This window comes from Acyrthosiphon pisum, chromosome A3 (genome assembly GCF_005508785.2).
Source record: "Acyrthosiphon pisum isolate AL4f chromosome A3, pea_aphid_22Mar2018_4r6ur, whole genome shotgun sequence".
Classification (NCBI taxonomy): Eukaryota; Metazoa; Arthropoda; class Insecta; order Hemiptera; family Aphididae; genus Acyrthosiphon; species Acyrthosiphon pisum.
The window spans coordinates 32738100-32750281 of NC_042496.1; the positions used below are offsets into that span (position 1 = coordinate 32738100).

At 33.1% G+C, this 12182-nt stretch overlaps 1 protein-coding gene across 2 annotated transcripts in view; it reads right to left on the bottom strand.

Annotated features, from left to right (window-relative positions):
• Window positions 1-2616: 2616 nt before the first annotated feature.
• The window catches only part of LOC100167523 (serine/threonine-protein kinase SIK1), a 29839-nt gene continuing 20273 nt past the window's right edge, over window positions 2617-12182 (bottom strand). For both annotated transcript variants that reach the window (XM_001945272.5, XM_016807734.2), the window contains 3 exons: window positions 9737-11464; window positions 3234-3389; window positions 2617-2884 (listed from right to left, as the gene is read on the bottom strand). In XM_001945272.5, the coding sequence (XP_001945307.2) occupies window positions 3255-3389; window positions 9737-11464 (1863 nt within the window). In that variant the 3' untranslated portion in view covers window positions 2617-2884; window positions 3234-3254. The remainder of the gene's footprint in view (window positions 2885-3233; window positions 3390-9736; window positions 11465-12182) is intronic.

Sequence of the window (12182 nt, forward strand, 5' to 3'; positions counted from 1 at the left end):
TAACGTGATTAGAATTACTATATATTACGCCTCCACTCTAAACTTTTCTAACATCTCTAAAAACAAACACTAAAAGTTTCATCAAATGCAATTGAGTCATAGGCGCAATTTCAACTTTTGACTTGGGGGTGCTGAAGAAATTAAAAGCAAGCAGACCATTGCAATATCTCATTTTAAAATTGTATGTCCTATGTTTTTTTTTTGGGGGAGGGGGGAAATGGCTAAGTTTGAGGGGTTTGGCCCCCCAGGCCCTACCCCCCATTTGCGCCTATGAATAGAGTACTTTTTGAGTACTTATATAAGTTAAACTACACATATATTCGGTTTTAAGATATACTTTCTTTATTCGAGGCCGATAATTTAGTACCTACCTGATCTAACAGAGTAACGAATGACAACCATTCATAGACAAAAAAAAAATAAATTTCCGTGAATCTCAAGATCGCTTTTTGAACAAGTCTTCTTTAAAAAAAATGTGAATATGGAGAAAATCCTTTCTTATTTCATATCTAGATCATTAGAGGAAACACTATTCCATATGTCAAGTTCGCACGTTTTGTATTTTGGCACCAACGTTGTATATTTAAATTTGATTTAATATTAAATATTATTATTATTAATATGTAATAGATGGCACCACTATTGTATTCGTACAACCCCTTATTTTCCCTTTTAGGGGTTGAATTTCCAAAAAGCCTTTCTTAACAAACGCCTAGGTAAGTACGTCATAATGGCTATATGCCAAATTTCAGCAAGACCGTCCAATGTTTTGGGCTGTGCGTTGATAGATCAGCCAGCCAGTCAGTCAGTCACCTCATATATTATAGACAATATTATAATATAGAAATAGAGATAAAAATTATAAAAAAGTTAAACCCTAATGGCCAATCCTAAGCTAATCAATGGTTAACCTACAATTTAAAATATCAAAATTACTTAATAATTAATATATAATAATATAATATATCATATAGGATGGCTAAAGCTAAAGTTCCCCAACGGTCATCTCGTTTTATACTGATATAATATGTTCCACTTACCCTTAGGTTCCACCATCTACATGAGCAATGAACCTCTAAGACATTTGATGTCGCATGCCAACACGAATTTTTAGTTTTTAAAAATTTTAATTGTAGGTACAGATAGGTATTTAAATAATTATGTACCTATTAACGTATTTTATATGTTATATGATCGATTATGTTCAGGGCTGTGAATTTAATGCATTTGCGTGTTTTTTTCGCTACACTGTATAATAAAAATGATTTGGCCAAAATTTGTTTTGAATTATTTATAGTTCAAATACCAAATCTTATTTTGCATATTTTTGCATACTTTGCAAATGCTTTTATTCGTAATATTTACATTTTTTTGGTCAATCTGTTTTAAATTGACATATTAAATGTATTTGTATAAACTATAACTTGTATAGTTGCATGGAAACTATTCCATTTTTGCACGGGTATTTAACGTGCATTATTGACTTTTGTACTATTGAAGTCAAGATTAAACAGTTCTCAACAAAAACAAAAGATTTCAAATTATGTGTCATATTTCAAAAATATTAACTGGCGAAAAAAAACGTAAGTTTGGATATACCAGAAGATTTAACCAGTAGCGACATGACGTATTTTAAGTTTGCCCCAATAATTTCGTTAGATGTGGAACGCTCCTTTTCCTTATGTAAAACTTTGTTGGCACCAAACAGGAGGTCTTTCAAGTTTGAAAATCTAAAGAAATTACTGATTGTACAATACAATAACTACTTTAAAGGTAAAATATATAACTTTAAGTAGAAATATAATATATTCTAAGCATATTTCTTTTATAAATCTTGTATACGACGAAGATCAAGACTAGTCAAGCCCAAAAAGTCATATACTCATATCAGTCATATCAATAAATAATAATACTAATATTTAAACTAAAACTAATAAAAATGAAAAATGAAAATAATAAAAATAGAAGTTGCATTTTTGTGGTTTTTTTGCATATTTTTATGCATATTTTGTCAGTTTTTAGTGCATAGGTATATGCAGCATATTTAATAGTTTTTAAGTGCATTAAATTCATAGCCTTGATCATGTTACTAATTGTATTATCTTCATTTGTATTTCTATTTACCTAATTGTTCAAAGGGCTATGCCCCTATATTTTATAATAAATAAATAAATATTATAAAATATTATGTAATATAAAATAAGTATTCCTATCAAAATTACAAATTAATTTCGAAGGGCCACAAAATTTGCCTGGCCCCTGTACTCCAGGTCCAACTATACCCTCGCTCCCTACGGAGGCTCTGATTTGACCGCAGATTTTCTGCGAATTCAAATGCGTATAATCTGTGGTCCAATAAATAATAATCATACGTATAAGACTACAAGTACCTAATTGAAAAACTAGGACGCTTCACTGTTTCAGCACCCCCAGTTTTCCATTGAAATTGGAATAAAAGTTTTTTTTGGTGCTTCGGGAAAAATAAACTACCTAGGTGCTGAAAGTTTTCAAATTAAATCTGTAACACAGTCGTCACTGCCTATATTATAATTATATAGGTACATACGTACAGTCCACACCCGAGTGACCGTAATAGGTACCTTAAAACCTCATAAATAAATTTGATTAAAAACCATTTATTTCACAAATTGGATTGTTTCGATTACAATTTTACTCATAGGTGAATTCTAAGACGTACTTAAAACAAACACAATAGTTATATAATATAAAAAAAAAAAAAAAAAAACAATAACCAACACAAATATGTCTAATTTTGTAATAAAAACATGATGTCTCGACTAATGAATGTTGAGTACTTGAGTGTGTGTTGTATAAAATATACTTAATATCTGTGTGATAATAATTTTGTTCGCGTGTCTGGGATCTAAAAAAAAAATCACAGTACACATCAGTATCGAGTGTAGTCGTGTAGATCTAAAACACAACAATAATTATAAAGATACCGCAAGGATTTTGTCATAACACACATAACTCATAGTCAAGTACCTAAATATAGTACCTATTACACATCTAAATACTTAGGTCACGAATAATATACAGCCATATATATTAGGTACCTACCTAAATCGTAGATAAAAATCCCAAAATATATATTTCATTTTTTAATTCTAACTGCACAGGGTGCTGTATATTATACGATAGTCGATTCGATATATTATTATATTGAATAGAAATATCAAATATCAAATATTATCAATATTATATGCACCTACCAAACTTGATAGAACGTGAACTTAACCGGATTCCATTTGTTCTCCGAGTTCCGAAATAGTGTTTTCCGACAGCGATTGCAGTCTTGGCGATGTCCACATCACGTCGTTGGCCGTTAACAAAGAACTGCCCATTGGCACGTTTACCGTACTGCTGAGCTGTAAAAACACATTGGAAATTAGAAATTTAAACTCATATAATAACATTACTATAATATTATATTATTAGTAGGTACCTATACCGATATTTTTTTTTTTAAATTTATTTATTAATTTAATTGTGTCAATACACCAGATATTTTTACAATGTTAAATACAATTTAGTATGTTTAAGACAAAGTTTACATTAGTTACAATAATTATATTAATTTTTAATTTTGGTTAGCTTATAAGTCTAGGTCATAATCTAAGTGGTAGCCGAGTATACCGTCATACCGATATTGGTATACACAATACCATCGTCTGTTAAACCGATACACTTGGGACAAAACCAGATTTTGTATTTTACAACACTGTCTTCACAATTATTTGTTCCATAAAATTCTCAACAATATAAAAATAATTTGGAAATTTTTCATTTAAAGAAAGTAGGTAAGAAAATATAGGGACGTTTTATAATTATAGTATAATTACATTATAATGAAAACCTTAACTTTCACTTCATGTTTTTTAACCCCGAATAGACAATAGTGAAGAATTCAATTTTTATATAGCATAATAAATATTACGAATGTCCCGTATTAGTGTACCTATTACACCACTATTCTCCAATTAGCGTTGTGTGGGACATTCACGAGAATAACCGTGCCTTCGATATTTCAGCGCTGCTGTAACGCTTCGTCAGCAACTATAAATTGTAATTTTTTAATTCAACTCAAAACTACGCTGCTTGTGATAGGAAGATGTCGTTTTTTAATTCATCATATTGATCACAACCTAGCGAACCAAACAGCGGTTCCAGCAGTTTAGAAACATGCTGGTCAATCACAATCATATTCATCATACTTTCTTATCACATCTATCACGCTTACAGCAGCGCTGAATTATCGAAGGCACGGTAAGTATGACGGTTTTATGATACATTGATAATATAATCTCATAGAACCAAAGATAGACCACACTAGTTTTTTGTAATTTGGAAAAATTACCCAGCTATCATTTAAATATCATTCCCTCCCATAATTTCTAAATCAATTTTAAGACTAACCAAAATTGAACCCCGTTTGACGTGGACCCGTAGGTAATAATATGTGGTACGTATAGGTATAGCCGTATAGGTACAAAATATATACGGGATTTAAATAAATCACCAGAAAAATAAACAATTATAATTGTATTGTATAAAATATAAATGAATAATGCACGTATGTTGTATATATATACTATATAGGTTACTTGACACTTTAACACTATTGTATCATATTATTATGATGACATATCGACATCGCAGCAGAACGGCGCGCGGTGTGGCGTAAGATCGTTCTCATCAAAAAAGCTTAAGAGCTTCGTAAGCATTGTATTATATAATAATATATACTATCAAAAGTTTAGTCGCATAATAATTAATAATCATAATTCATAACACCATGACATTATATACAGTCATATACAGAGTCGAGTCTGTATAAAAACGACTCAAGACTCAAGTGATAATTCATCATTGACAATAAATAAACCTATATTATAATATCGTGTTTTTTGCATAATATAGACCTTATTATAAGGTATAGTATCCGGTCTATAGTATTTAGGTGCGTGAGTGTCCGTCTCAAATCATTATTATTATGATTATTATAGTGTCGCACCTGACATCCAGTATCCGAAATATTAAGTATTTGTTTTTATGTTAGTACAGTGACGGATTTAGAGAGGGTGGGGGGGGGGAATTCTACACAACAAGATTTTCTGAACTTAAGTATATATATAATATAGTTATTAGTTACTCATTTCATTAATATTGTAGTCCGTAGGTATATTAATAATGTTAACTGTAATTCGTAAGTTCTAAGTTATTTTAATTATTGTTTAATATAATTAGGTAATTATTTTAATCATTTAACATCAATATTAAATATGCTATATACATAACATGTATCTAATTAAAAATGGACCTCCGCTAAAGATGAGCCCAAATCCTCCACATTCCTCAATCTGGCATTGTATCAAGTACCTACATCCAGATTCGATCAATGCGCAATCAGTTAAAGGCTATCTCGGTGCTAATTCGGCTGCTTATTTGCATTAGTGTTATTTATATCTACTATTATACTAGGACATACGTATTCTAATAATTCTAATGCACAACCTATAGTTTATTTTAAAACTATAAAAAAAATATTCTATGTTAATAATTAACAAATATAATTAAAAAGAAGATAGGTACCTACCGTATAATAATAGGTATGCAGCGTGCAACCCGTAATCGGTACCTATATTAAGATTAATGATTATTTTCAGAAAATAATCTGGGGCTTGAGCCCCCCCCCCCCTCAACTAAATTTATCAAGCTCCACCATATTACAAATTATAAGTGAAATAAAAAAACTATATCAGAAAAAACTAAATTTTAAATTAGGTATCGTTCATCGATTAACAGCAATATCTAAACCTATAGGCTATAAAGATAATAATAAATGTAATACACCATATTATTACCAACTACACTACCATATTATCCGCAACTACCAATATTTTATAGCTTGAAATCACAGTTTTATAATATTTGTAAATAGTTATATTATGTCGTTTTGTTTGTGGACTGTGGTTCTCATACCTAGGCACCTAGCTATACCTATAATGATCTAACGTAGTTGCATGAGTAGTGAGTACACTATTATAGTACTCATATATAGTATTAGTCACAGTCTAATCTTACTTCCAAATTAGAGTCTAAACTGCAGACTGCAGTTGAATGTGTTTGTCGTACCAATTTAATAAAACAAAAAATTGAATCCCGCATGAAAAGCGCTAACTAAATGTACCTAATACCTACATATGCTTATAGTATTTCCACAATATATTATATACATATATATAATATTATACTTCATAAGGTACCATATATCTACCAGCTATACCTACAACCTACCTATACTGCGCTACAATGTATTAAAATTTCCAAGATTAGGTATGGCATTGGTCATTGGACAATGGGCATTATTTCAGCAGAAATTGGGAAACATAATACCTAATTGGATAAAAATAATTATTATTAAATAGATAATATAGGCAGGTAGTAGGTACGAAAAAAGTTATTCAAGAGCATAAAATGAATTAACTTTGTTCATATTTTCATAACGTATTATAATAATTAAGATGATTTTTTAAATTTTTCTCGCTTTCCATCCAGCAAACGATAAACTCTATATAATTTTTCGAATATCACACATACATGCTATTATACCTAAGCGTTATGGTTTTCTAGAATATTAAACGACCTTGCTCAGTGCCCACGCTTGCACTCCATATAGTATACTTTGACCCTATAAATATCGAAGAAACAGTTAAGACAAAATATTCTCATAAATCATAATAGCCAATATGTATTATATGCAATTTGTATGTAATTATTTTAATTAATATAGTTATATAAATATTCAATTATCCATTTATTTTTTACTTACTTCCCTATAATAGAAATTAATTGCCAATAATTAATAAGTATAAACTCATAGGTATATAATATACCTAATATATATATTATATACCTAATACATGCATAATATGACAACTACATAAATTCAAAAATGGTGCTTCCTCACATAATTTTATTTTGTGTCTTATAAAATATGATAAATTATAATTAGATGACGAATTAAATTATATGAAAGAAATAAAAACACCGAATTATAATTTTAGTCTAATAAATTACGAACGCCTTAAGGCTTAAAGACGTTAAGGTACGTTTTATAAAGATAGTAATGATAATAGATTATGAATGAATGTAATTAAATGAGCTTTCATTTAATATTTTTATTGTATTATTATTAAAGTATTTAATATTATGTGGTTTTTTATTTAATTACAAATATTTCAAGTCATAACTTTAAATACTTATACATGAATATCTATTACTTACAAATGTATATACCTAATCTATACATAGTTATACACTTATACCCGACCGCAGAAACCCTGTGTGATATTTATGTATATGAATAAAAACTAATCAATATTAAACATTTAATCTCACTGTAAAAGCATTATTCGTTTTTCGAAAGCACCTATATCTACTTTTTGTAAAAGATTATTGAAACCATCATTACTCATTAGTCATAACGCTGAGGTAGATACTTTTTCCAATTTAAATATTAAAAGGTTATATTATTTTACACGAACATTTAACTATTTCAGAAACAATTATAGAAGTATTCTTGATTTATGAACCTTGAATTCATTATTCACCTATCAATGTCCAATGTGTATATTTATTTAGTGAAAAATACATGCGTATGGAATTTTAAAATATTACTTAAGTAAAAAAAAAGATTGTTAAATAAGGATTTATTTTGATAATTAACTTGTTCAAAAATTACTATTTCACTATTTGAATTAAAATTTAAATTTAAATGTAGAGACATTTATCATTGTAAATCAAGAATGTTTCAGTATTAACTATTAGTATCATTGTGTGTTAATGCAATTGCATAATTTATTTTATGTATAGTTAAATGCTTAATTAGTTGTACATGCGAACTTTTTGAATGCTGTTAATAATATTTAAAGACAGGTTCAACATATACACACATTGGAATAAGATGTAATTCTGGTACCTACAGTCAGAACAAAAATTCGGTCAAGGTCCTTCATTCTTATTATAATATATAGGTATATATTATATTTCACAATAAACAAAAGCTTAAAAAGTTATATAATACATAGGTATTATTCCGTATTCGTATATAAGTATAAATAGATAATAGATAATATCATATTTCAAAAAATATTACCAAATTTAATTTTTAGAAAACATTTCCTACATTTCTTAATAAAAATGATTAAATGTTAATCGTTATCGGATAATCATCGCACTTATTACGAACTTAAATAATTATTGAGTGTCTTAAATTTTTTTTTTTTAACTTAATACAGAGAAAAATAAACAAATCAATACAATATTATAGCCACGTGAATAAAAGTATGTTTTTATTATCTGAGTTCACATGACATAGTCTGTTAACCTCTTAACTCTATTCATTAAGTATTTACTACTTTGATCTATGTAGAACCCAACCTATACATACTACCTATAAAAATTTAATTTACTATATAGACAATTAGGAGCTTTCAGATTAAACAAAACCAAATACTTATATAGCTTTATATACATACGGGTACTACCTACCTATAATAGGCTATAACTAAACTTGATAATATTTTTCAAAAGTAATTATATTTTTTCTTTTATATTATACGTATGGTACATATATATTATATAAATAGGTAGGTACACCATAGTTGCACAAGGAAGTCACTTATTACAGTGAAATTTTATAAAATCATTTCAAATGTTTTCTATTATTAACATCAAAAATATTGTTTAAAAAAATTACCTAGCTATTTCCGCGACTACTTAAATAATTTAAAAAATAAATCTCATATATACGGCTTCATAAACTATTGTGTGAAAAATAAACATGTTTTGAATTAAATTCAGAGGATAAGACGAGTGAATACTGAATAATATATATAACTATAACACTAACACTAACACCCCATCACCTACCTGAAATGTCGACAGTATACAAGAATTCTTGTTCATTCTACTGCACACGCGTCATGACCTCAGGAGCGTCAATGTATAATATTTATCATATTGTTTAGCGTAGAAATGACCTGATTTCATTTCAGATAACTTCTGAAAACTAATATTACCAAACTAATATTTTAGTGAAATTTAAATTTAAAACATTTAAAGTCTAATTAATCCATTCGAATGTTATCATGTGAAATTACTAATCAAGCGGTTTGTCAGATCATATTATTATTATACCAAAGGGGTATCATTAGGTACTCATTAGTCAACGGCGGCTTATCTATGGTTAAAGTTTGAATAAATAATTAAAATTAGTGGTCGTGTGATTTGAATAGTAATTGTTTGAGAAAAAAAATCCAGAACTAAATGGTTAAGTTTTTTTGTATGATATTGATATTCAACATAAACAATATAGATTGAATTAAGCAGGTTTATTCTCAACGACACATACATTTTCTTGGATTTAACCCACACGCAGTCGTAAGTTAGATATTAACTATATCTTATCGATGGACAGAAAATAACTAGGCAGGTATAACAATTAGGCAATCAATTATAAATAAATAATAATCATATTATATCATAAATGACATTAATGATCCGCGACTACTACAAAAACCGTTTGCCGCAAATTTTCTGGACGACTTAAATCTTATAATTAATAGTTGTTGTAAACCAAGTCAATAGAAATTGTATATACCATAATATCGTTTACTACATCGTTATGCTAAAAAACTATATAAACGGTCACCTGAGAATAATTCTTGGAGAAGTTGTACTGCTGACCGGACGTACAGTACCAGTGGTGTTGCGGGTCGGGCACCGACAGCCAATTGGCCTGGCCGTCGAAGTCGTTGATCTGGCACGTGGCCATGGTGTGCGGCAACGATTGCCAGCTGCCGTCCGATTGGAATTGCATCGAGCCGTGGCCGTGGCATTCGCCGCCGCCACCACCGGCACCGTGTTGGGGCGACGAGAGCTGTACAGCCTTGTTGTTGTACTGCAACGACGGCTGCCGGTGCGTGTGATGCTGCCGCTTGTTGGCCGGCAGGTCGGCAGCCGTCACGCCGCACTGACTGAACGCCGCCGACGACGCCGCCGCACCCTGCTTGTGCAACGCGGTCCGCTTGTGCTGGAGCAACCGCTGCTGGAACAGCTGCTGCTGGAGCCCGGACTTGTCCAGCGCGTAACCGTCCGTGTAGTTGAACCGCTTGGCCATGGCGGCCGACGGCGACCTAGGTGGCACGTCCTTGCCACACCGGTACTCGGCCGCCGCGGCCTGCTTCCGGTTCGACGCCACCTGTTCGTCGTTGGGCAAACAGCTCTGATACAGCATCTTGAGCGTCTCGTGTTCTTTTTGTACACCGCATTCTTGCAGCTGGAACAGTTTTCCGTTGCCACCGGCGCCTCCCGGCATGCGACCGTTGTACTGCTGGAGCTGAGGCGACCTGGGTGTCGACGACTGCACAGCGTTCGCCACCGCAACGACAGCCGCAGCCATGACAGCCGGGTCAATCTGGTTCATCAGTCCGTCGGACGCCCGTCTTCCCTCCCGGAAGCTGACGGGCGACATGTTGTCGGTGCGCGGCCGGACGCCGTCCCCTGCGGAGCTGTGGTTGTGCGCCAGAAACGAAGCGCGCCTGTCCCACGACGGCGGTGGACAGCTGTTGGCCGCCGCCACTGCGGCCGCGGCAGTGCATATCGCCGTGCAGTCTACAGCATACTTCATTTCGTTGGCGCACGATGGCAGGCTGGACACCTGCAAGTCCGATTCGTACTGCTGCAGGTTCGTGGCGCACTGCAGGTGATCCGCCAGGTTCTGGCTGTGGCTTTTGATTACGGGGCCGCCGCCGGCCGTAGGTGGGTACGCGGACCGGTGTGACTGTTGTGTGGGGCTGGAAGAAGCACCGGCGTCCTCTAGGTCCGTCTCGATGCCTTCGTCCGTCGACGTGGAGTACTGCGGTGCCATCATGGTCATGTGATCCAACCGGTTGTGATAGCACATTTTCGGCACATCGTCGTGTGGCGCCTGAAGCGCCATGTCGATCTTGTCCGGTTTGCAGCCCTTGAACTTGGGCAGCTGAGGCAGCTCTCTGAACGGTGGGTGTTGTTGCTGGGGTGACTTGCAGAGGTCAGCCAGGTTGACAGAATGCTGAACAGCCCGGCCCTGGCTGTACGACCGCGGTCGGTTGGACGGCGTGTGGCCGCTGTTCAGGTGAACGGCCGCACTGGTTTTGGGCTGTTTCCATAGGTCAGGTTGCATGTACTGGTGCCCGGCTGGGCAGTCAATCGACGCCCGCTTGTTGGGGCTCGAGTGTCCCGTGAACAGTTGCGGCTGTTCGTACGAGAACAGTTTCTCCGACAGCCGCCGGTCCTGTAAATAGTGGCTACTGTTCTCTTGCGACTGTTGCTGCTTGAGCTTCTCCAACAGCAGGTAGTAAATGGCAGCGTAATGATCGTACGTCCGATTCCTCAGCGACTGAAATGTACATAAATGTATAATTATTATGTATAATGGACAACTTTGTTATAATTTCTATTTATATATTATCAGCTAAAATCAATTGGATAATTAATAAATTAGGTATTGGTGATTGAAATTGAAAAGATGTAACGGGGATGCTGTGTATCATTTATAATATGTTATTTTACATGTTCCCCGTCACAGATCCACCCCCCGCCGGCCTGATAATTGATAAGCTTTTAATCGCCAATAGGTACTGAAAGTGTAGGTGGCGGGCATTCGAATATATTTGAAATATATAACAATACGTATATATAATATATATATATATGCATATGTATAGACATTCTTATTCTTATATAGGTACAGTGGTACACACTACACACACTTTTGTTTTGCCATATAAGCTATACTGGGACATAAAAAAACTATTATTATTATTATTATTATTATTATTTTATTCACTGAAAAGTATATAATTTAAATCGGATTGTGTCAATATTGTCTAACTGAATTCGCTAAATTATTGGTGAGTGATGTCATAAATGTATAATTCATGAAAAAATTAAATATTCATAGGTTTATTTGAATGCTTCCATTTACACTTGTTAACAGGGAAAATGATTACCAATTACTATGAAAACCCCGTTACCTAATATACGTAACGAAAGTTTTCAAATAAAATTTTATTTTACGTTACATGCTATTTCAAAATGGTTTTTGTCCATAGGAT